The following is a 26,564-nucleotide window of genomic DNA, read 5'->3' on the forward strand; positions in this document are numbered from 1 at the left end:
GAAAATGTAGTAGTAGCAGTATTCGCATACGTAAAGTATTCGTCAGGCGTATTTCAGAATAATGTGTACCACAGAACTGGATTAAAGTACTGATGCACGAATGAGTTTGACACTTTAATGCTGAAGCTGGTGAAGGTCATCTCACTGCTACTTTTTCTGGTGGTGAATTTCCCCTCAGGGATCAATAAAGTTTTATCCTAATCCATAATGCGTCCTGTAAAGCAGCAGAAAATGGAAATAATATCGTAAAATACCTCGAAACTGCACCTAGAGTACAGTACTTTAACTGAGAATTAAACATCTGGATTGCTGCTTTTTTCTCCTAAAATCAAAACGTTCAGGGCACAAATGTGATGTAAAATATTTTCTGAAAAAACACAAAACATCATGAACACGAACTGTGGCATTTCCTAATTCACGCTGCGCGACAGCAGAGCAACAGAGCGACACAATCAGACGGCGCGTCCATAGGAAAAACATTTTATTGAAAAACATTTTCAGTTTGTAACAGACTGGTGGAATGTGTGTCGTTTATCCTCACTTGTTTTAAATTTCTGAATGCTGAAAACCATTTTTCACAGCCTGGCCATCTCATACTGCAAGGAAGGAGGGGGGGGAAGGGCTACAGCCACCCGCTAACCATGACGTGACTAAAGAAAACCAGGGGTCGACAAACAAACAATGCAGATATAATACTGTGTTACTTACAAACTGGACTGAAATTAAATCAGAAACAGAACAAAACAAAAAAAGAAACTAATTCAATAAATATTTATGGTACACACTTATGGCACAAATATGCAGCAGTCGGTTTGGCAACTTTTCTCTTTTTTCTTTTTTTTTTTAAACCAAATTACCATGGAAACAGTGCAAAAGGGGAGGGAGTGGGGAGGACACGGGCTTTCCATCGAGCGCTAGCTAAAATACATAGCAAAAAATTCAAATTTTATACAAAACATCTTACTTTAAGAGTTTATAAAAAATGTTTTTATTGGGTTCTCGTCAATATTTACATAAGCTATTTACCAAAAAAGTAGTATGCTCTGTTTTACTGAAGTGTATTCCATTTTTTCTGTACTTCCCCCCCGTTTACTTTCCTAAAAAGGTGAATAAGGCTATTGTAACAACCCAGGATCCATATACAATACAAACATTAATGTATTTACAGTTTCTTACCTACAGAAGTACGGTGCAAAATTACTGAGTCAAGTGACCAAGGGCTGACCATACGAGCAAGGCATTTTACAGTAGCCTGAGGTGCTTCTCCTAGCCCGTGTGCTAAGACTCTCACAGCATCGCTACGACACGTCAGGGTGAGCCAAACAAACCCGCTCAATGTTGGGAGAGAGTTAGTCGAGTGGCCGCTAAGAAAAGGACGCCAGATTCAAAGAAACTATAAGATTGTCATATTCTGCCGCAGACAACTAAACAGCCATTTCTTTGTCGTGTGCGTGTGTGTGTGTGTGTGTGTGTGTGTGTTTTCCCCTTAAATGCCTCTCCGGGTGTGATACATATGCTTTTTCACAGTTTACCTTTGTACTACGGCACATAGTTAAAACAGAAAAGGTTAAAGGAACAAATAATGCAGGAAATAAAAGTTAACAGCAGGCTTGTGTGATGTTCTTTGCTAAGTTTTGTGTCGTCTGTTCTGTCGTTACATCTTTCGGTGGTTAAGAACACTTTCCATGTGTGTGGTTTGTTTTTTTTTCTCACAATTGGTTAAAAAAATAAATAAGAATTGCATATTTGCAGATTTTGTAGCCTCTCAGAGGCACAAACCTCAGATCATACAAGGCTTGGCTTTTCGGTGAAATCTGATGTTCTTCATGACGACATTAACGATGGGCTGAAACATGCTGGGGTGGGGGGAGGGGACAGCTTAAGTCATGATCCTAAGCCAAAGATATTAATGAATGTGAAGAAATATAGACTTGCTCAACACGCACACACGCACACACTCACACACACGCACATGCACAGAGAACATGACGGGTGTGTATGAGGACAATCGGGGGCGTTCGTGGGGATTATCCTTTGGGAGATGCTACACTGAGTGAGTGTGGGAGACACAGCTACTCCCCCCCCGTGTACACCAATGTGAGCTATTTTGGGTCAGATCGCTCTACTCCCCATGGGACCGGGGGGCCCAGGCTGCCCTCCCCTGGTCTTCCTTCCCAGGACCGAGCCCTGCGTCTGTGGACGAGAGCTTGTGAAAAGTACGGGACTCGGTGGGTCGAGAGATATCAAATAATCAAAAACCTAGATTGCATAATGTGCACTTATACCATAATATATTAACATAACTTCTTCTCCTCCTCCTCCTCCACACCGCCTGACAACACCTGTGCTCTATGTGTCTATCATAAATAAATTCTGCTTTTTATTTTATTTTTTTTTATCTTTGTAATGTCCTTGTTTTAATGTACATCTATTTTGTAAAAAAAAAAAAAAGAAAGAAAAAAGAAGAAGAAGTAAATGAAAAACCTCACACAATGGAAATGCTAATGGAAACAGTGACAATGTAAGTAGATGTCCCTGTGCTTTTTTTTTTGTTTGTTTGTTTGTTTTTTAGAATAGGAGAGCACCGGTCTCACGGTGATTTTTGGGCCCTTAGGGCACCCTTAATCATCACTGGACCCCTAGGGGTAAACATTACAGTACCTAGAGCTGTTTCAGCCAGCTATGCTAACCTCAACTAGATCTCGGGCCTCGTCTTCACCTGATGTGAAACAAAAAAAAAAATGGCATTAAGGCGAACTGGATTTTCTTATTGCCCCTAACGCCTGCCCGTGTGAAAAGCCCAGGTTCTAGAGGAGTTGAGGCGAGCTCTCATTACTGAATCTGACGGGATACGGCCGCTCTCCCATCTCCGGCTATCACTGTGTCTCTCTCAGACTGCTGCGAAGAGTGGAGGTACCAAAAGAAAGGGGGTTAAAAGTGCTGCTCTAATGTATATGAAAGTCCTCCACTCTTCCCAGAAGCCACCTGGGCAGACCTGACGTGCGCCATTTTCCCTAAAGGGCGCCAAATGTTAAAAAAAAAAAAAAAGAAAGAAAAAGAAATAGTCCTCACTCTTTCTTTTCTCGCCACTCCTAACCACTTGTGTTTGAGCGTCACACACAATATGACATGTCACCAAAGGAAATGAAAACGTCTGTCTGCGTTTGAATCACACCAGGATATGAAAACTGAAAAACAACATCAGTTTAGCCAGTACAAAAGAACAACAACCCTTCAAGTAACACCTGAAAGAAGTGATTTACTGATAACACATCTGGGACTGAGGAGAAAGCCCACACTTTGAGCCCAAACAGTTCACATTGAGACAGTGTGTCTGTGCGTGTGGGTGAAGGCGAGGGTGAGGATGTGGGTGACAGGGTGAGGGTGAATGGGTGAGTCAGTCAGGAAAGTCCCAGAGACGATCGCTGGGAGACTCTCTCTCCTTTTGCCACGTCCAGCTGGTATATCCACACAGTCTCTCTGGCTGTGAGCATCAAGGGAGGGCAGCCATTTTGTGAGTTCTTGGTCAGCCCGTATTCTCCTTTACCTCTCCTCCTCACGTTTGTTTGTTTGATTGTTTGTTTGTCTCTTTCCCTCTCTTTTCCAAAGCAGTAGTCTCTCTTAAGGTGAGGCAGAAAAATTTCTTCCCCTCCTCTCGTGCCAGGGAACCTTCATCCATTTGTCTGTCCCATTCGGCAAAAAGAAAACAATGCATCCTTTCGACTTTCCGATCCCACAACACTTCCGAAAAACATCTGCTGGCCGCAGTGCACAAAACTAAACAGGGAGCAAAGCTGGAGAAAGAGGAGACCATCCTCTCCGTTTCCCCAGCAGCAGCAGCAATGGCGGCAGCAGTGGCGGCAGCAGGCCAGACCCTGTCCGTCCACACCGACTGTGACCAAACCAGAGCGACAAGGTATCAGCAAAACTTTGAAAAAGAACAAAAATAGTGACAAAACCTCAGAGGAGAGGAGGAGGAGTTGACAGAGTGAGAGACACAGAGAGAGAAAGAGTGTTCGCGGGCGTGCCGGTGGCGCCAGGCGAGACCAAAAACCCGCTCTGCCCGGGGATTGTTCCAGTTCGTCGCTTGCCTTTGAAAAGTTCCACCTCAGACTTTGTAATAGATGTTAGCCGGGCTCTGAGGCGGCATCTCCTGAACTATGTAGACCGGGTGGCCGTAGTCGCCGCTGACCTTCTCGTAGTGCGGGCAGAAGACGCTGTCTGCAGTCCTGAGCGGGATGATGATGTCGCTGGGCTCCGAGCCGTTATTGTTCCCGCCGCCGCCGCTCCGTTTGGGCGTGGCCAAGGTGCTTAGGGACAGCGTGGCTGCGTGCTGCGGTGAGTGCTTGCGGTGCCGCCGCCTGTACTTGAGCAGCAGCAGGACCAGCATGATGATGATGATGATGAAGATGACGCTGCCCGAGGCGATGCCCACAAAGATGGCAACCTCGGAGCCGATGGCGCTCGAGGACTTTCCGCCGTTGTCGCTGTCGTTGCTTTCTCTGGGTGCCACACCTGGAAGACGGAGAGAGACAGAAGACAAAATGAGTAACAAGTCACATTAATGTGAAGACCTGTCACTCCATCAGAAAAGTCAGACTCGATATGCCATCGAGCTCATCTGAAGACAAAAGGTTTCCCAAAAGGCCGCACAGCGAGACACTTCCTTCTTTCCCACGCGGTGTTGAATTTGGTTGTGCGCATGTGTAGTTGTTGGGTTAGGGGGAAAAAATGAGCTTAAGAGAGAAGCTGGAATCTGAACAGACTGCTGTGTGAAGAGATTCTGATACTGTCAACAAGGCGTGGGTCTCAAATGCTATTCGAGGATCCAAGACACACCTCAGCTGGCGTGTATAAAGGGAAAGAAAGAAGCAGCGACTTCCTGTCCTTCCCTTTGTTTCCTCGCAGTCTTTTCATCATGCCTCAGTGAAGGTGTGGAGAGCAGGCCAGCAGCTCAGAGTGAAGCCTGCCTATAGAAGCCTTTTGTATAAAGGTCACATTCGATCGGTGGCTATTCAAATTCAGCCGGTGAAGACAGCAACCTTGAAACTCGGACGAGCGCAGCCTGATAGCAGATACGATGGCTGGGGCAGATACAGGCAAATGGCACTTAGATAAATTGCATTTTGAATGGTATATAAAAAAAGTAACTTAATTTTCTAACTAGCAGCCCCAGGGGGAAGAAAACAAGAAAGAAATATTTGATGTCATCATGAGACATCAATTATGAAAGCCAAGCTGTGCTCTGACTCCCAGCGATGGACGTTCTGGTTCGCGTCCAATCTCCCCGAGACGAGAGCGCCGTCCCGGAGCAGGCAGGATTACTGTGTCTCCCTGTCTGCCGCTGTCCTCCTGAGGGCCTAAAAGCGCTGCTTCGGCTGTCGTAAGGCGGGGTGGACACGGGATGGCAGGCAGCCCGAAGCAGGGACCCTTTCGCTGTTTTACAAGGGGATTATGCTGCCTCAGACGCTCTGCCCGCAGCACTCTGACGCCCATATGCTCCTGCTAACATCCCAGGATGGAGGGATGCGGCATTAAAAAAAGAGCATGAGAGAGGACGGGAAAACGACGAGATGCTGATGTCTGCAGAGAACAGTGCCAGCATGGATTTAACAGGCAGATTTGCATTTGTAAGAGTCAGGTGAGGCCACGCCCTCAGTGAACCAGCACAGCGGGAGGATTACTGGAGGACTGTTAATACAGGTTAGCTTATTTTTGTTCCTGATTTGTTTTGTTTTGTTTTGTTTTGTTTAGTTTTAGTTTTAGTTCTTTTTATTTCCCAGCCCAGCGGAAACTGCTGGTCTGAGATTTTCTAACTGCAACATAATAGCAGAGATAAGAGCAGCCTGCACGTAGCCGCACGTCTGTCTGGGTTGTGATTCGGTGCAGAAACAAAAGCGTGTCCGTGCTAAGAGCAGGTCGTTAAAAAGATGGCAGACAGCGATCAGATCATTTTCCTGAAAATGTCACTTAAGCGGCGGGTTAAGGCTGGAATGGGGCCAGTGTGGAGATACCTTATAAGTCCTTGAGAGGCCGGAGATGCCTATCAGTTTTATGGCCAACATTCAATTACTGGCTGATGAATCGCTGACCTTTCTTTCCTTCACTTTCACACACACACACACACACACACACACGCTTTCTTAACTCTATCCGCTCTTAGCTGGCTGAAAAATCGCCAGCCCAAGTGCCAAATCATTTCAGTAAATCCTCCACTCGCTTCCCTTTTTGTCAGGATTGAAGCTGCAAATAGGTGAACCCACCTGGCTTCTCCAGCACATCGTTGGGGTTGTAGGTGTCCTTGCCATCGGCATGCTTTGGAGGGTGGGGTACTCTGGTGGGGTTGTCTTTGGGTGAGATAGGGTCGGAGGGATCTGAAAGAACGCAGATAAGATGCAGAGGAGTTAATGGGAGACTATTTTTCACATCAGTCATTGCTGATGTTGTATGAGCTCACATTCAGGAGTTTTTCCAGCCCTGTCTGTCCTGCTTGTGGTCCTGAGGACGGTTTTTGTGTTTCAGCAGTGGACTTAGAAATTCATCATGCAACCAGATATGCTTGACTTCTCCAGCTCGTTCCACATGAAAGCAAACCATAGCCCACAATGCAGATATTACTGTAATCAACGGTTAAGAGCAGCTATTAGCTAGTGGCTGTTGTATCTCCCAAACAGTCACACTAAATGCTGGAGTAATTCACTGAGCATCTGCTTTTATAATCCATCCACCACCGAGCTCAGCCGTACGTTTTATCTAATAAATCCACTGATTTGTAAGCAACTCTTCTCAGCACCGGAGCTGATTTTCAGGACTACTAGCCGCAGGTCTGCTCAGCACCTGTTCTTTCCTTCCTCTCAGTGCAGCAGCCTCGATTAATTCCCCGACCTTCAGCCAGTAGCTCTGAAGCAGGTGTTGACGAGAGGGTCAACCCCCAGGAAATTACCACTCTGGGTGGCAGCCGGGCAACTTATTTATGAATAATCACTGCTCTAATTAAGAATCCATTGTGACTGTGGGAGCCTCACATGCTCATATACTATGTGAGTGTGCCACACATACAGTATCATAACTCATGAGCACCTTGCACGAGTTCAAAGCCTTCTAGTTGAGAGAGTGTGTAACGGCAGATGCTTTCAGTGTGCATCCAAGCATATGCAATTGAGTGTGTGTGTGTGTGTGTGTGTGTGTGTGTGTGTGTTTCCGCTAGATTACATCTCCTGCCCCATCGAAGCCCCAGGTGTCATGGAGACGATGGAGCTGCACGCTGCACAGCCTCCTATGACCTTATTAGGGCATTTTGAGACGCTCGCACAATTTTACAGAATGTACGAGCTCTGCATTGTGGCTGCCGTAATTCAATAATACAATACTCACTTTGTCCCACTTTCATGATTATCTTCATGGACTTTGTCTTGCACACTCCCCCCTCCTGGTTGTCGATGCCCTCCATGGTGCCGTTGGATGTAGCTACAGCAGACACACACACACACAGAGAGAGAGGAACAAGGTTAGAAGTGGCTGTCACTGCCAGCATCTGGTGCAGGGACGATATGCTGGGGAAACTGTGCTGCCGTGCACGCCTCAAGCCTCGAGGAAAAACATCCCCTTCCCAAAGACAACAGAGGCGCTGAGAGCCGTCCGCCGAGGAGGATATGAGTCATACCCCCGTTAATAAAATCACAATTCAACCGTTCATCACCTCAGTCGCTCCGCTGCGGAGGAATATTTCACATCCCCAAAGTCAATTAGCTTGAGTAATTGTGACTGTAATATCTCTAACTGTGCTGATGGGCCTCGTGAAGGAGGCCGTTAAGGGAGGCGAGCAGACACACAGAGAGGGAGGCAACGATGGCTGCGATGACGGCGGCCATCTTGGCAAGCCGCAGGAAAATTTGTGGCGTCTTATTGCGCATTAGTGCTAACGATGCTCCAGAGAGTGGTAGCTGGTTTTTAAAGAATACAATTTTGGGTTTTTAAAAGCCCTCAGATCTGACTTAAGGAGGAGGAGGGATCTGCTGACAACAGGAAAAAGGAAACATTCAGGGATGTCAACAGGAGGGGATGAGAAATAAAAAAAACAGAGCAGTTTTCCATGGGAGGCAGCAAAATTAAGAGGAACAGAGGGAGGTGATAAATACCTCAATGGCCCTGAAATGAAAAGAGCTTGAAGGACCGTAAAAAAACAAAAACATTTAAACACAGGAGGAAACAGAAGTGCACTGCTAAACGCTGTGTTTAAGGGACGGCAGCAGATGTTGGGAGAGGAATCTGGAGGGGCGGTGCAAGACGTCCCACATGTGACAGGAGGAACAAAACGGGCCCTGTAAGCAGATGCTGTGAGGGCCTGTTAAAAACTGCGCTTTGAGAGAAGAAATCTCAGCTTGTGTTGTGCAGATGTGGCCCACACACACACACACACACACACACACACACACACACACACACACACAGACAACATGCAATGGCTCTCAGTCAGCTTCAAAGCCCATTAGCTGCCACTCTCTCCGCCTCTCTTGTCCTCTGCTTTTACCTGCGCTGCCCCTGGAGGCTGCGGGCTGAACTGCAGCTGGTCGTGAGTGGGACGGGGAACAGGCAGGGAGGAACAGGGGAGGTGGGGGAAGTAGGGCTTGTGGTCTATCAGGTCAGTAACACAGAGGCTAACGAGCTGCCAGGGCTTAGCGGATTGGCTTCCCGCCAGCGAGCAGTGGCCCTCATTCACGATGACTGACCCCCCCCCACCAGCTTCCTCTCCTCCTCCTCCTCCTCCTCCTCCCTTGAACAACACCCCATATTTCCCAGTTTCCTCCTCTCTGGAGCAGCCGCCTTGCCTCTGCTACCCTCTCCCCTAAACCCCTTTACCCCTCGCCACCCCTCCATGTTGCCACCTCAACACACACCCCCCCACACACACATTCCTGCTGCAGCCGAAGCTTTTCCATCAAGTGCACGGGAATTGAAAGGCAGGTGCTTCAGCGAGATTGAAATAGCTTTGAAAAATTAAGCCCTGCATAGTCTGCCACTCTCTCCTCCTCCCGGTCCCTTTTCTTCTTTTTCTTCCTTTTCCGCCCTCCCAGCTACCAATCATTTTGATCCGAATCCCCTTGCTTCAATAAGATGGTGATGGGAGCGGACACAAAGAGCATGTTAACAAGGACTCCCTCCCCTCCCCTCCCCTCCCCTCCCTCCCTCCCTCTCGCCTCCTCTCTCTCTCTGTCTCCTTCTCGAGCTGACCTATGGCTTTCTAGTGGAGACCGAAAAGCACATTACAGACAAAGCTCCTTAAGGGCTTGTGTGTGTGCATGTGTGCATGTGTGCATGTGTTCATTTCATAAACCTGTTAGCACAACACGCATGAATCTTACAACCCCACAGGATGCCATTAACCATCTTGATGCCGTTTACTTTACTGAGTGATCGGCATGATGGTGCTGTGTTTGTGAGGCGTTTAAAACACCACTTGTGCCTGAGAGGTCAGAGTTCACGGGGCGAGAAGGGCGGTGAACTGGACAGAAGGTGTATTTAGGTCTCATCTGCCACACATTTCGCCTCTTGTGTCGCCTGCTCTCTTCCTCTTTCTCTTGGCCCTATTAACCCGTTTAACACATCAACACTGATGGCATAAAAACTAAAACATCTTCCCCGTCAAGCCTCCAACAGCAGATCTTTTTTAAAACTCGGTGGCAACATTTCCTTGACATTTAAAAGAAACCGAGAAAAAAAATCACCCAATCTGAAGTTGAACTTTAAATTCTCCTTCCCCTTTAAATGCAGAGTAAAACACACACTCACTATGCCAAGGCTGCAGTCCAGGCAAGCCTGACTTGGATTTAAACAGAATGTGATTGTTGAATCGGCTAAGGCTGGCTGAATGACTTGGCCCTCCTCAGGCCCGGCCAGACGAGGCCGGGCTGCACTGGTTAGCCGGCTAGAGTTAACCAGCTAATCCATAACGCTGGGGAAGGACGTTGTGGGGAGGGGGGTGGGATAGACCTGGTTCATACAAGACCCTCACAAATGGATTTAGTCACCAACTACCGCTGGCATTACAGCAGCCAGATAAGACTCAGAGAGAGGGGGAGGAAAGGGAGGGGAGGTGGGGGAGTGCAAGACGGAAAAGGAGAAGAAATAGAGAGGAAGATTAACCCACTGCTTGTGCTTGTGCGTGACCTTCAGAGAGAAACAATGGGAGAGAAACAAGACGGAAAAAGAGAAGCTGCGTCTGATTTTCCTTCACAATTCGCTCCGTCCTGACTGTGAATTACAGAGTCTGCTTTCTCGCTGCTTTCGAACTGGCAGTGTGGTTGAGATGCGGTTTTGGGCTGAAAAATGCAGGTCCCATACACACACACAAATGCACAAACAGGCTCCGCAACGGGGGGGGAAAAGGCCATCAGGAAGAATCACTCACTGGCTGTGACAAAGTACCGCTTGAGACCGAAGTGACAGCTTGAGTGGGACTGCAGAAAATGTCCCAGTGCACACACACACACACACACACACACACACACAGTCACATGTAGCCTCGAACAAATGGTACAAGTGTGTCAAATAAGTGTCCTCACTTTGAGTGTGTGCCTGTGCGTGTGTGTGTGTGTGTGTTTGTGTGAGCCACCTGTAAAATTAGCATTAGCACGCGACAAGCACAAAACCACAATCATAAGATGCACCCCAAGTCACCCCACCCCCAACCGCCCTCACCCTTCCCCATAACTTAATTTACCCCCCTTAACTTAATTTAACCTCCTTAACTTGATTTTCTCCTGTTTATCGAATCAAGAGGGTGGAAAATCACCCTGTGTTTAACGAGACAGTCAATTGTGAGCTGCAATCCGCATGAAGACTGAGCTCTTATGTCTGCTTCCTGCTTCCTCAGCAGGAAAAGCCTCCTGCAGTGCAGACACCACGGCGCTCGCATTCAGAGCTAGTTTTACAGTTTAGGTAACGTAATGCTAAAGTGGCGTTAGCGGTTAATAGCATTATTCTGCTTTTGATGAGCTGTAGGCTAAAGTTTCGCTAGATATTAAGTTGGACAACTTAATGTCCTGGCATTTCAGACAGTACAGATGGCTGCAGGTGGCCGTGTTAGCGTGTAGCACCAGCCGTCGAGTTGAGCTAGCATAACTTTAAAGTGGCATCAGCAGCTAACTGTAACTCTGATTAGCTGTAAGCTAATGTGTTGGTTTCACTGTTTATTAAGATTTGAATTTAAGAGTTGAAACATCTCTGCTGCACCGTGAAAAGCCTCGTTAAGCCTGAAATACTACTCTTTGAAAGCTGCTTCGCTGCAATTGCCAAAATGTGTGGGTGTAATTAATACACAATGCGCTGCCGAAAGACAATGCTGGGCCACTCATAAATACTGGAACAGAGCAAAGGCATGGCAACCACTGAAGAGGCATCTCACAAAGACGCATAGGAAGGGAGAGAGGAAGTATAGTGAGCACAGTGAGAGAATTACAGAAAGATCAGATGGATGTGTCCCAGAAAGAGAAGAAGAAGAAGGAGAGAGACAAAGGCAGCTATGATCTAAACGCAGAGCGTAATTGCCATCCGTCGGGATGCTGTGGAGCATGAAGCCATCATCACAGAGCTGGGGTTACGGGCTGGTCAATACCCGTCACCGCCGAGTGCCCTAATCGCCCGTGACAGGGGGCGCCTTGGCGTTTCGGGTGACCCTCAGAAACAGGCCAGGGCAAAGCTGGGTCACCCCAAATACCCGAAGCTGTCTAATCACCGGCACTGCTCAAAAACAACACACAAACACGTTAAATCCGTTAATTAAATCCACTTGGATTTAAGTTAATGCTCAATTACTGCAGCAGTGAGTCAGTGGTTTAACAACATTACATTATTTTGAGTGAGAAAAAGTGCAGTTTGGCTGCAAGTTGTTTTTATCTTTTCTCCCACGGAGACATTTCCCATGAAGACAGCATTGCTGATTAATCCTGCCACCCATTTTCATAACGTGCTAATACTGCCACCAGCACTATGACACTTTGAACCTGGATGCTTTAGGACACATGAAGAAGTTTCAATGAGACAAATCAGGCACAAACCTGAAAGCACATTTTAAATTCAAATTGAATGAGAGGAATCGTCGCCCCCTCGGAGCTCACGTTACATTCACATGCCAATCGGAGTAGCAGGGCGGTGACGGGACTATTTTCTGTTGTGACTGAGGCAAAAGGCGATTAAAGTCTTGATGAAATTTCCCCGTGCGTGTCTGCTCTGACTGTAAATTCAGCCTTGTCCTTCTTCTGCCCTCTTTAGCTCATCTCTCTGTCTCTGCCCCCATTCCCTTTAGCTCTGTTTCTCCTCTCTCTCTCTGCTCTCTTTTCCCTTTCCCTCACTTTCTCTTTCCTCTCTCTTTATGCCCCCTTTCCCTCCGTATTCTTCTCTCTCTCTCTCTTTAGCTCATGTAATCATCTAGCTCACTAGGTTCTCGGCTGCAGGCCATGCTGCCGCAAACAATCACATCAGACTCATCTGCTCTCAACTGGAGCAGCATTGTGCGCCGCCGCTTCAAAAAGGCACACACGAATGCACAAACGCGCCCACATGTAAGCGCAGTGACGGGAATCTGCAGCCTCTTCCTGCGCAACACGAGACACACTAACAGATTGACACACAAATCCTTTTTCTACTGGTCCGATCTGACCGCCTGTCGGTCTGCAGGGTCGTGTGGGACGAGACGGTCAAATGAGACATGATGTCTCACTTGTTTGAATCTAGAGAGGAGGGTCTGGAGTTTGGGGAGGGGGGGGTCTAATCTAGGTCTAGCCTTGGCACAATACTTAACACAAGGCAGCGCTAATCCAATTGGTTGAGATCCGTAGCATTGATGTGGGGGCCTTGGCGATTGTGAGAAGAAATGGAGGATTAAACGCTGGTTAATTAATTACGTATCGAGTGCTCACTCCAAAAGACTAATGAAATCCTCGCGGTGAACTTTCTGAGGCTGTGTCACAGGCCGGTGGATCTTGGACAGCCCTGTTGGAGGGTAGGCGAGGGTCGGACACACACACACACACACACACACACACACACACACACACGTAACAAGATGGAAATGCTGTCACATGGACGTAAACAAAGCGCTTCAAGCTCCACATGCAGCCCATCTATTAATTGCCATACGTTACTCGCCCGATGCAGTTACGCCCACAGGCAAAGATTCACACACTGGCTCACTACACAGCCATGAATCTGACTCCGCCTACACACACCTCTGTGCAGTTCCCTCATCCTGTCCCTTGTTTCCCCTTTGGGTGTTTGTTTGTACTTCACTCCTGGTGTTTACCCATGCAAGGCTGGAGCTTCTCCAAGCGGCCGATTCAAATTAAAAAGGAACAGCACTAAGTACACAGCATAGCTCCACAATGCAACTGCAGTGGGCTGTTAAAGCTACTGATGGGGGGGGGGCAAGCCACGAAGAGGCAATTAACAGCAAAACGAGACACACTCCAATGGAGGAACAGCTCCCTCCCTCCCCTCTTTAGGCCAGACATTAGCATTTTTTTGTAGCTGTGGAGGAAGGTGGGGTGGCGGCAGCAGGGGGAGGTGGAGGAGAGGAGCGAGGATGGTGGTGGGAAGGGAATTTGCAAGAACTGCAAAATTGGATTTTCTAACCCCTCTTTTTAAAGTTACGAATTGAACTTTCCCACCGCTCTTTCTGCTCCAACTTGTCGACTCGGCAGGCCGGTGATGATGATGAGAGGAGGGCTTTAGCGAGAGGCTGTGGGAAACCGAAAATTCTCGTCCACTCAGGTTGTGCGATGGAGGTCTGTTGCTGTCACTGGACGTATGTACTGACACAGCTGTACTGACACAGCTGCCCTGAGCTGCAGCCTGCTCAGGCACAGTGTGTGCATTATCAACCTGCCTCTCCAAACCGCACACACCTGCGATGGTCTATGCTGCCCTGTCTTATGCATGTTCTTCATTGGCCTGAACATGACCCGGCGCTCTCCTGATTCTGAGCCACCACAGTGTGATCGCAGGCAGAGCGCCGCAGTAAGTAAACACCAGCATCAGCTCATCAATAATTAACTGTAGCGTTTGGGCGGCGGGAGCCGAGGGGACGCCGAGCGTGTCTGCGCCTCTTCGGCCAGAGGGCTTCGTAATCCTTCACAAACCACATCTGACAGAGTGTTCGGCTCCTGTGGGCGTGGACGCTCGTGCGTCCATCAGGTAGCCTTTTGTACTTTATTTGCCACCAAACTGTCGCACAGTTTTGCACTTGTGAGTCATTTTCAAGCTTTTGTTTCGCTCTGTTTGCTCCCAACACGTTCGCCAGAATACATGTCTTGACTGTAAGACCACAAAGGTACATGTTAGACGAAGCCAGCGAGACATGCCGCGCCATGCAAATATCCTGCAGCTACAACACATTAGTGACAGAGCAGCTACTGTTACCTGCTCGGTTTTAAGCTAACTTAAGCAGAAGTGAATGAGCGTAATCTTGTTGGGGAACCTGTTTTTCTGAAACAGCTGTTTGACGGATCTCTCTGTGGGACTTCAGAGCGCTGTGGAGCTCAGAGGAACATTTAAATTTGCAGGAGTCGTCGACTGCAGGCAGTTTAAAGCGGGATTTATACAGTGCGTTGCTACTTTGCACATTTGTTTTGCAAAATTCAGCTTCCTCTACCTTAGTCGAGTGTTTGGATAAGAAGCAGTTTCCTGCTCGTCTTTCCTCCTCTCTTCGCTCTCCTCTCTACTCAGTCAGAAATATGGCCTTCCACTGCTGTGACAGCTCACAGATGGCTGTGGCAGAGCCTCACAGATGGTCCTATCTGCGACGCACCCCCCATCAGCGCCACGCAGATGGTTCAGTCCACCTCCCATGTTTCAAACCAGGGGGCCGTCACTAAACCCCATCAGAACTTCCTCCCAGGATGGCGTTAGTACATCACAGGCAATCGGCAAAGCAGAGTGGCCACACCTGCACCACGAGGATGAAGGATGTCTGCTGGTCTGACAGCGAAGTGCTGTCCAGACAGGTACGGAGGTGTGGGATGACAACAACAAAACTACGGCGCGGAAAGTTTCCATGGCTTTAAGATTCTCATCTTCTCAGATTGACTTCTCAAGAAGTAAATCCCACAGGGACAATCTCTGGAAACAGATTCCTTTGCATGGACTTTTAGCTTAACTTCAAACAGGCTTAACTGTTTACTCGTGTGCTCCTATCTGTAGGATCTGTAGGATCTGTAGGGAAAAGTCTGTGATGTTCAGGAGATTTTCAGAGTTGTCTTCCAATGAAGCAGCGTCAACTTTCCCTTCAACCTCATCTGCCTCAGTTTATCCTCTATATGCATTGACTGCAAAGCAGTTGTACAAAACGGCGAGTCTTTAAAGAATGTTACCCCAAACTAATGTCAGCACGGCAGTTCACCATCTCTGTTTGAGCAGCTATTGATTAGGGTAAGCCCAATCCAAAATTCGAGGTATGTCCACAACACCTGGTTCTTAAACCTTGCCAAACTTATTTACGGCTGTTTTTTCCCCTTAAATTACACGAGGCCTAATTTATTACCCCTTCAGGGAGAGACGTGTACTTACAGATGATGTAGTAGTCCCTCCCCCTGAAGAACTCCAGCCCCCAGAGGTTCGGGCTGAACTCCTGAAACTTGAGGGTGAACTTGACGTCCTGGTCGGGCTTGACACAGTTGAGGAGCGGCGTGTCGGCCTTGGTTATGGTGCAGGTCTCCAGCTGCTCCCTGGGCACCATGTACACCTTGTAATACTCCACGCCATCGGTCACCCCGCCGTCCACGCGGGGGCACACAATGTCCAACTTATCCCCGATCTGGGGGTACAATACAACGCCTTGGCCTTGGATGAATCTGAAAGGAGATGCAGGGAGGCGGGGAACAAGAGCAGAGAAGGGAAAGCATTAGTTATCTGCAGAAAAACTGATGAGGAGTCATTCATTATGCATTTCAGATTGGAGTGCTTGCCATTGAGCCTCGCCATGTCTGGCAAAAAAAGTCGGCTTAATTATTGATGTGGTAATTACTGATTGTGTCCATTAATTTTTTATGATGAAGGATAATGGCGGATTGTGTGGCGTATGCCGATGTGTGTTGGCTACAGAGTGACCCCCCGTATCTGAAGGCGAAATCAGAGCTTTTCTTCAGCAGTGTGGCAGCGACGGAAAGAAAAATAATTAACCGGACAGATGAGGCCAAGGCGGCGCACTTCCCGGATGCGAGGGAAATGGCAGAACGGCGAGGGCATACAAAACAGAAAATTAAAAAACAATAAAAGCTCAAAACAAGAGGAGCAGCAGCGACACACTCAAAGCCTGGAGGAGATTGTCTGGGAGTGCAGCTGAATTTCCCTAAATTCTTCCCAAAAGTAAAATGATGTTGCCATTTAGTCTGTGAGCACTGAGAGCCCCTGCAGCATATCACACACACACACACACACACACACACACACACACACAGCTGGAGCTTGAGTTGGAGGTGAAACCTTGTATTTATCTGCTAAACGAATTTACCCCACGCTTGAATACAATTTGAAATGTTAAGTATGGATGCCCGGGAGGCTTTTTATGGCCTGCTGTGAATTCTGGTGCACTAATGAATATCTAGTGGGCCCATTTGGTTTTAACATGTTGATTATATGCAGAGTGTGTGTGTGAGGACTCGGTGGGAAACAGGTCTCTACACCCGTGAACCAGAGCTGAAAGAACTGACAGGAAATTCTGGTGATCGATTAATCGTTTGAAGTCATTTTGCTTCGTTCACTTCACTGTGAAGTCGCAGTTGCTCAGATAAAACCACACATTTCCTGTAATGTCTTTTACGAACCAAACGATAATAAGGGCTGGGCAGTATATCAATATTATCTCCATATTTGATACTGTGATAGATGAGGTATGTGGTGAAAAATATTTTGATATTTGATTATGTCCCACAGCCCTGCGGATAATCGATTAATCTAAAAAGTAAACATGAGTCCATGAGACTAAGTTCATCAATCAGGAATTAATTTGTATCGTCAGCAACATATAAACAGCATATAAATGATATATAAAGCACCTGAAAATGACTGAAATAATTATAAAAATCTCAAAACCGTCAGTGCGCTTGTGGTCCCCCGTCTTCCCCTCACAAACGTGCCTGCAGCCATACGTTCATGTATGTGCTGTACAAAGATCTGCAGCCCAGCTTCTCCGAGCGAACTCTGACCTGTTTTCCTCGGAGGAAGCACGTCGCTCTCCGCTCTGGCAGCGCGGCAGGCGGCGGGGGAGCCTTCACCCCGGGGGCCCACAGCACTGACTGAGCCTCAGTGCATTCATAATTAACAAAGAGCACCAAATGAAAAAGGTGGGGAGAAAAATCCCAATCAGTTTCATAAATACCAACATACTGGCTTCCAGCTCTTCTTCTTCTGTGTCCATCACACACACACACACACACACACACACACACGCACGCCTGGTCTGTCTAACATGTAGACACACACACACATTATTTCTCCTTCCCTTTCCATCATCTCTTTGCATGCAAACGCACACGCACACACACACACGCACACACAGCGGCTAACTGGGCCGAGCGAATAGTTTCTCTGCCCTGCGGGGACGCACTCAGCGGCGGTACAGTGTGTCCAGTGATGGACGGACACGGGCAGAGCGGGAGAGGACAGGGATGTATGTCTGTGCATTGCAGCGCCATCTGGCATCATCCTATCGTCTGTGTGTGTGTGTGTGTGTGTGTGTGTGTGCGGAGGAAGGGGGGATGAGAGGGAAGAAGTAGAACACACAGAGAGAGAAAGAGAGAGAAAGAGAAAGGTCCTTAGAAAAGCCGAGGGGGGGGGCTTCACTTCTACACAAACTGTGGATGTGTATGCATTAGCTGTGTGTGTGTGCGTGTGTGTGTGTGTGTGTGTGCGCTGTTCATTCATGCGTGCAAATGGAAATATGTGTTTATACAGGGGTGAAAGAATGCATGTGCTTATTTTAAATATCTGTGTACGTATGTGTGCACGTTAGTGGTGTGTGTGTGTGTGTGTGTGTGTGTGTGTAGCTCGTAGGGTGGCAGTTTTTTGTTTTCCCTCCAAAGAGGTTAATCTCAAAGCTTCCAGAGAGGACAGAGAGGTGAACAGCAGATTCTTCTTCTGTGCCCTTAAAACTGAAAACCAGCCTCAAGTGTGAAGCTAAAGGTTTAGCCTGCGTTAGCATGAACACTTAGCCTGTCCAAAAGCTAAGAAAGGCCAACCACTACATAATGACAGTCTGAGTCCAGCTGTGGACTTAACAGACATGAGAAGGAGAAGCCTTAGAAACATCACTGCATTTCATTCCACTTTAAGTAAAATTAGCTTAAATCTTTAGCTTTGCATTAGCTTAGGGTCAGTCCAGGTTTGGAGAATCAAAAATGTGTGAGTTCACACGAGCACAGGTCCACACCTGCTGTAAACACCTGTTCACACCTGTTGAATCATTAGCTTTTCTGATGACATCTTTGTGTAAAGGTTATCACACAGGGCGTCGCGTCGGCCGCTCCATAGCCTGAATGCTATCTGGACGGGAAGCGAGCAGCAAGCACGAGATCACACACACACACACACACACACACACACACACTCCTGTCGCTGTTCCTCACACGTAAACACAGTCTGAACATGTTTGACCAAACAGCCAGGAGCAAAACAGCACAGCTAAAACTCTCCTTCCTCTGCAGCCGTTTAACACCAAAATTAGAGTGAACACACACGACTCTTTCAGTGTTTGTTTTTTCCACTAAAATGACCAAAACTGACAGGTTTGTTTTATTGATCCCATAAGTTTCAGTGTTACATTTAAACTGTTACATTTGTTTTGTCCAAAACCCAAATGCTCTTCAGTTACTGTCATAAATGACAAAGAAAAGCAGCAAATCCTGACATTTAACACGTCGGAACCAGCAAATGTTTGACCTTATAGTTCAAAAAATGACTGAAACGATCGATCATAATTTTCTTTCTGTTGACTGATCGACTAATCTGATCGCGGCAGCTCTGCTGAAGACCAGATGCAGACATTAACGGGTGTTAGTGGGTGCAGTATTTTGTAAGAAAGTCGTGCATACACGCTGGTACTTCAGCCAGCTGATCTACAGCAACGTGCCGTAATGAGAACACCGAATAAATGCTGACAAGGAGGAATAAAACAGTTTAAATGTGGGTTTAAAGATAAGCTGCCGACACGAGGCTGATTAGGAGGCGTGGAAGACGACCAGGCTGTCGAGCCGGACACTCATTAATTAGTCCTGCGCTCCCCTTCGGCCGCCGTGTGAGCCTGATACCTGCGACAAGCCAGCAGGTACACGAGGCGCCGCGGTGGGCCGAGGAGCAAAGCAAATACCAGCTCGCCTCACCGTCTCATGACTGTGAATGCATTTGACCCTGGTGGCCCTTGGCCCCCTCCCCTGTCCCAGCCCCTCCTTCAGCTCGTCCGCCCCCACCATGAATGTTCCTGAGAGGGACTGAGAGGCCTGCAGCTGCTGCAGCAGGAGCTCCGCGGGCTGCGACGACGCGCACCTTTATTACGCTAAAGTTTCATCCTGTGACGAGTTACAGCAGCGTGACGACGTAAGAGAGAAGCTGACCAAATAACTTCTCTGTGTGGTGTTCAAAAGAGCGTCACAAAGTACAAGCACCAAAAGAAGCAACTTGAAGATGTCAAATTGATTATTATTAATAGACTAATTGATTAACTGTGTAAACAGCCAGCAGATTAATCGATAAAGGAAAGAATGAGCGGCGGCCGTCTGAGAAATGACTGAATCATATCTGCTGTTGGTACGAAACCTGAAGAGGCAACGACAGCCTCCTTTTGAATTTAACAGATAAATATGAATATGAATATGAATATGTGGTCAACTTTTAAAAAATATTTTCCATGATAATCATAATAATCACAATCGACAGGCGAAGGAACAGCTGAGGTGTGTTTGACTGTTTTCTCGTGCCGTTTGACCCTGCAGAATAATCAGACAGTCCTGCTCCTCTTCCTCCTCCTCCTCCTCCTCCTCTCCTCACTGTTTATCCCCTCTGTCTGCTCCACCTGCACCTCCCCTACAAACACCACCTGCGCCGCCGGAGGAGTTAACAGAGAGCAGCCGAGCCGTCGGGACATTTGGTGGGAAGTCTGAACTCCGTCCTCGCCGCCTCCAACTTTCTGTCACCCTGAAAAGGCTTTCATCATCCTTTCATAAAGAAACGGCGAGAATCAGACGGACTAATAAAGAGCTCACAGCTTTTCTCAGAGGAGGGATTCTAAAGCCCGTGATCGGTCTTCAGCGGTCGTCCACGTGTTGCTCTCGTCACGGCTGGGACAGAAGAGACAACAACACGTTCTGATGAAGTGAAGTGAAAGCAGATTGAGACCCACAGGTGTGTGACGCAGGGGGTCGCATCTGTTTTCCTCCTCCACCTCCTCACTGCTTTTCTTCACCTTTAAGTTTGGCGTCTTGTTTAGCGTGTGTGTGTGTGTGTGTGTGTGTGTGTGTGTGTGTGTGTGTGTGTGTGTGTGTGTGTGTGTGTGTGTGTGTGTGTGTGTGGGTGGGTGTGGGTGGGTGTGGGTGTGTGGGTGGGTGTGTGGGTGGGTGGGTGGGTGGGTGGGTGGGTGGGTGGGTGGAGGGACACTTGGGCCAAAAGGAGCAAAAGGAAAAAGTGGAGGAGGAGGAGGACTGTAGGCCGGCTTCCTGAGGGGTTCTGACTGCTGCATCTGTCGCCAGTGAAACACCAACAGAAACCGATCCCGCGTTCCTGTCGCCACGCGTCTCCACCTCCACCCCCTCGTTCTATTTAAACCTCTGGATTTGTGTGAGACAAAAACAGTCACGGTGGCCGTCCTGCTCTAATCCCCCCCCCCCCCCTTTCGTCCGAATCTCAGCTTCGTCCTCTTCTTCCTGTGGCCCTGAACTTATGAGAAAACAAAGACATCCGAGATCCAAGAAGCAACTGTTTGCCTCTGAGTCCCAGCTGCAGTGCAGGGACTCAGTGAGGCGGCAGGCGAAGAGGCCGAGCCGAGGAGCAGTGAGGGTTAATCCGCCCGCATTTCATCGCAAGCTCCCCGGCTTTCGCCCTCTGTCGGCCGAGGGGTCGGAGGTCTTCAGGCCGCCTGTCACCCCGTCCCCCCTCGTCCTCTCCCCGGTTCTGTCCGCCTACCTTTCATCCAGTAATCCAGGCCTACGGGATGTGAGCAGGCCTAGACATAATTACCCTGCCTGGCCCCAAGAGGCCCCCCAACTCTCTCTTCTCTCCCTCCCTGTTCTGTTCTTTTATTCCACAATCTTAATCATCAACTTTTCTCTCGGCAGCGATCATTAAAAAGCCACATCAACCTCCATCGCCCCGGCAGCGTGAACTCTGTGTCGAACATGGCAGCGCTTCACTTTTCCCTCCGAACGTTTTTCCCGTCGCTGCCGGTCGATGTAGCTAAATTAAAACAACCGATTTCTCCCAGCTGGGGGAGAAAAGGGGGAGAATTAGAGGCACCGCGGGGGTTTTGTGAGGACGGATAGGGAGAGGGAGGGCATCGTCTTGGCCTCGTCACTCATTCATGATGGAGCTGCATCTCTGTAGCCCTCCCCACCCCTGCATTCACAAAAGGACCCACAGAGGTGCCCCCGTCACTGCCCGGTCACAAAGGCTCTTTGGGCTTCTGTGTAATCTCTTAATGAACTGCGCTGGAAGAGAGGCAGCGCTCCTTTTTACATAAACCATGTAGAGCAGGCCTCGCTTTTGTTTCTCCCTCCCAACTACAAAATGGATTAGCACGAGAAGGAGGTGTGTGTGCTGCAGATCGGTGGGAGAAGGAGGAGGTCATTCTCTTGTTTTTTTTTCTTCCTCTGAGGTTCATGCATGAGGGCAGGAAAGTAGTAAAGCACAAGCAACAATGAGGTTTAATCGACACGGCCGTGGGTCCTGTGGAGGGATTTTTTCTGATAGATGCACACACACACACACACTGCCGAGCTGTTTCTTTATGCTCTCCCCCGGCCTACACACACAAAGGCATTAAGACTGGCCCGCAGCCTTCACATTTCTAACATTCATCCTTCCCTGAATAGTCAAAGAGGAGGACGAACACAAACTGAAAGAGAGAGAGACGCCGAGGCAGGACAACTCGGCCTGTCGACCATATTGCTGACCTGCTGAATAAAGATATTCACGCTTTGGGGTTCTCTGTTACCGAGGAGGAATAACCGGCTGAGGGCTTTCAACAGGCTGTGAAAAGGGACGACGCAAAGAAACAAAAAAAGTTTGGATGATGTTGTTTTTCAGAGCCGTGTGAAAACGTCCTGAATGTTTTCAGGTCAGCCACAGAGTGGGATTTAGAAACACACAGTGAGGTCTCTCTGGCCTTTTACCTCTGACCCCCTCACGCACACACGACGTAAAGAATGCAGCCCGAGGCCCGCACTTCCTCCAGGGGCGGACGCGCTTTCCTTTCTTTGCTGTCGGTTGCTTTTTTCCCCTCCTTTTTTAAAATCAAAACTGACGCGCCAGCTGAAATGACATACTAATTTGCAAAAAGCTGCAGATCCAAAATGGAGGCGGTTTCATGCACCGGCTCTGCGAGGAAGGTTTTTATTTTTTTATTTTTTAAAAAAAGCACAAAATAAGTTGTTGGTTGGTCCCTGTACAGAGAGAAAACATTCTCAGGGGATGAGATATGCGGAAGATGTTTTTAAAAGCATTCACAGAGATGTATGGACCTGCTGCTGGGATCAAACTAAAATCTGACCCCCGCTCTCCTGTTTAAACCGTCACCGTCTCTGCTGCTGAGAGTATCCATCCATCCATCCATCCATCCATCTATCTAAAACCAAACGGTCATGAAATGGGGCTTCTCACGCAGTGACCTAAACATCACGGCACCATTTAGGCTGAAATGCATGCGTGCAAAGTGCAGCCACGGCCGAACTTCAGCGTTAAAACGCGCCGTTGCCGCTGCGCTCTGAAGTGCAGGCGCGTCGCTGCGTGCGCAGGCCGGACTCGGAGGACGCAGATGGCCGTGACAGTCAAGAGGCTGCAGGGCTGAGGCTGAGCCCCGTCCCGCACGAAAGCGAAGCCTGCACCGCACAGGTTAACGAGCCACGCAACAACAGACACCTGTTAGACCGCCAGGACGTCGACGCCGCGCTGCGTTTCACTAAGGAAAAAACAGGAGACCGAGGGGGGCTTTGAGGGGCCCGAACCGGAGCCAAAAGCTGAATTATTGAGCGAGTTGGCCGTGACGAAGCAGGCACAAAGAGGGGCGCCCCCCGCCGGGCTGCAGGCAGGCTGGAGAGGAGGAGAAAGACACCTTTTTATTAGCAGAAAGAAGGAGTTCAACCGCCTTTCTGGCTCTGTAGGAATATTTAGGAGGCAAGCGGAGCCGATGTTAGAATGGTGAGGGTCATACGGAAGCAGGCCTCTGTGTGTTATTAAAAACACACACACACACACACAACCGGGTGGGACATCCACAAATCCACCGCATCCACTGCTGTGCTGCGTCTCACATTCAGGCCTCTGTCAGGCTCCAGTAACGGGTGGAGGCGCACGACGGTCTACTCAAACTTCTCGCCTCCTCCGTCATATTTCCAGTGAATTTAGCTCAGGCTTCACTTGATCATTTAATTCTGTCCACGCAAAGTGCTGCAAACCGCACCAGAGGCCGAGGTGGAGCGTCCCAGCAGAGCCTCCGCCTCGCCAGGCACAACAAGGGCTCAATTCTCTCCTCTCCCCAACATCATTTCATCAGCGAGAATAAAAATAACACCCAGTGTCTGCTCATAAACCTGCTAATGAGCTGAGTGCAGCTTCAGGCGGCCGCGCGGACCCGGCAGGCTCCAACACGCCCGCCAGTCCCAGTTTTTACTGACTGAGGTGGCGAAGTTCAACATTCATTTGACTTCAGACGTCTACACAACCCGAACGGGCCACACACACCAGACCTGAGACCAAACGCCACAACCAGAGGCGGATCGGAGTGAGTGTGCAGCGGTTTGAACTGTTGAATGGCACCAGGACGCGCGGCCGAGCGGGCCTCGCTGCTCACCGCGCGTAAAGATCCAACGACGGGACACGAACGGCAAATCAGTTCGGCTAAAGCGAGCAGCAGACGTGAAAACAGGTGTTCACTTCTCATTTAGGGACTTTTATCCTGACATTTCTCTGAAATAAAAACGAAAAATTGTGCGAATCGAAATGATTTCCGTTTTTACGAATCATAATCTCTTATTTATTTATTTATTTGTCGAGACGCGTTTCGAGCGGATCGCCGCGGTGTGCTGAGAAAAACCGGCCAGGATAAAAATTTAAAATCAGCTACTCTGAGAGCTCTTTGTTCCTCTCACCGTGTGCTCAATTATATTTCGGGATTATAAAGAATTACCAATAACTCGGTTTATTCCCCACACATAAGCAAAGCTAACGTTAAAGGGGCTGATTGTTTCCGAGCGGAGTCGGTCAGGACGCCGAGTCCGCTCGGGCACAGCGCTGCGGGGGCAGGCGGCCACCGGCGCGGCTTGGGCTCCACTTACTTGGTATTTGTTGTGTTCCAGTAGATGGACTCCAGGATGAGCGCCCGGCACAAGTCCACTTTGAAGGCAATAAACAAAACTCCAAAATAATATCTCCACATCGACTCCCCCATGGTGTCGCCTGCGCGCCTCCGGGTGGATGCACAATCCGTCTCAAAACAACCAAATATGTCCACAAAAAAATTAAATCAGAGGACAAGCGCTCCAGGAAGGAGATGGCGGTTTCTTCTCCTTATATCCCGATCCAGTGCGCACGGACCACAAACCCAGGTCAGGCGTACTAGAGCATCTCCAGATGAGAGACCTGCTCCAGAAAGCAAAGGCGCACGGCAGCAGTTCCTTCAGCGGGCAGTGCGGTGATCCTCTCCGCTGCTCAGAGCGCACAGCCGCTGTTGTACATCCCCCAGAGAGAAAAGGCTGCTCGTGTCCGCTGGGCTGCAGGCTGAAATCAACACAAATATAAATCCCTCTGCGTTATAGTCCAGCAGTGCAACGCCAAAATCCAGAGCGGCGGCGGCAGAGAGGAGGAGGAGGAGGACAGTGATGGCTGGTGGTGGAAATGGTGAGATATTCCCCTTTCAGCTGGTGAAACTGTGGGTGACAGCAGCAGGAAAATGAGAAGGGCGAAGCAATGGGGTCGGATGGTCAAAAACAAGAAAATGATCAAACATGAGAATGAAAGAAATCAAAGGAGCTGGAATGGAAGTTCTCATACTAGAAGGTCCTCCCGCAAAACAGGCGCTGCGTGCGGCAGATCCGTCCCGAACGCCCGCACACTAACGCACGCGTGATGCCTCGGCAACACCGCTCCGAAACCTGGATGGAAAGTAACTGCAAGGGACCGCGACTGGGAATATTTGGTGGAGCTGGTTTTGCCCAGGCCCCGCCCCCAGCCGCCGCTGATTGGTCCCTCGGCGGGGAAGTCAATAGGAACTCAGCTGTCAGTCAAAGAAGGGCAACTGGTTCAGTACGGCGACCAGTGAGCAAACTGGGGAGGAATTTCAGCCGAATTGTGTCAAACAGGCAGGCGGATGAACAAATGTTTCAATAAATTATGGCAAATACAATTAGCCCAGTAACACAAAATATGACGATAAAATCCACTACAATTAAAATATCGGCCCTAAAGGATGGCAGCAGGTTGACCGAACAGACCAGACTCCATGTAAATTAATCCTGTCTTTACTCCTCAGACAAGGCGCACTATCTCGCGTGTTTACGGCCCCCATGATGAAAACAACGAGCAAACATTTGCTCCCATAAGGCTCATACAGTGAGCCTCAGAGCCTCCACTGAGCGCGGCTCCACTTTTTCCAAAAGGCAAGAGCGCCCACTAGCGGAAAACCCCGCTAATCCCGAGACATCCGAGGAAATCCAGAAACAAAGAAACTGCTTTATTTGACACGTAAATGAAAAGTAAAAAGCGCACAATAGACTGTATTAATTACCAATAAATACAACTCAAGCTCAAATTATTTTAACAGATTATTTCATAACACAGAGGGAGTTTAAAGGGGAAATCCACGAGTTGTTTTAACTTGTAAAAAGCCAAACGAGGTTTTGTATTTGTGATGTTTTATTTTTTTTTAACCGACAAACTAATATATTTAGATTATTATGAATCACATTATCAGACCTTGTGTTGTGCTGTAAGACTGCTATTAAAACGTTATTTTAACACAGGTTCATTAATTGAAATAGCACACATTCACACCTTCTGCAGACACAGTTTTTAGTCAGTGGACTCTAATTTGACGAGCACACACACACACACACACACACACACACACACACACACACACCCTGAACGTAAAGTGTGACATTTTAACACTTTCTAACGACTTAATTCGATCAGGGCGGTTTTCTCTCTGTGGATTGTGGCTGTTTGCTTAGCTGATAATCAGGCTGATGAGTGTGAGGACTCCGAGCCGGCGTGCTGCTCTGCCGTCGGGCCTGGAATCAACAGACTGGATGTTTAGTGTCGCGGTGTGAGCTTCACGTTAATTTAATTCAAAGCCGGAATGTATTAGATTA

General features: G+C 48.4%; 1 protein-coding gene and 1 long non-coding RNA gene across 3 annotated transcripts in view; one reads left to right on the forward strand and one right to left on the reverse strand.

Annotated features, from left to right (window-relative positions):
• The window catches only part of LOC124066605, an 85,431-nt gene that overhangs the window by 53,755 nt on the left and 5,112 nt on the right, over positions 1-26,564 (forward strand). The gene's annotated exons all lie outside the window — the stretch shown is intronic.
• Positions 465-25,673, reverse strand: efnb2a (ephrin-B2a). Of its 2 annotated transcripts, XM_046403130.1 has the most exons (6): positions 25,246-25,673; positions 24,531-25,121; positions 15,562-15,845; positions 7,375-7,467; positions 6,264-6,374; positions 465-4,515 (listed from the first exon to the last, which is right to left on the reverse strand). In XM_046403130.1, the coding sequence occupies exons 2-6, from the start codon at positions 24,641-24,643 to the stop codon at positions 4,109-4,111; spliced, it is 1,008 nt and encodes a 335-aa protein (XP_046259086.1). In that variant the 5' UTR covers positions 24,644-25,121; positions 25,246-25,673; the 3' UTR covers positions 465-4,108. The 2 variants fall into 2 exon arrangements, with proteins under 2 accessions (XP_046259086.1, XP_046259085.1); XM_046403129.1 differs by having other exon boundaries at positions 24,531-25,673.

The sequence above is a fragment of the Scatophagus argus genome, chromosome 11, assembly GCF_020382885.2.
Source record: "Scatophagus argus isolate fScaArg1 chromosome 11, fScaArg1.pri, whole genome shotgun sequence".
NCBI classification, from domain to species: domain Eukaryota; kingdom Metazoa; phylum Chordata; class Actinopteri; family Scatophagidae; genus Scatophagus; species Scatophagus argus.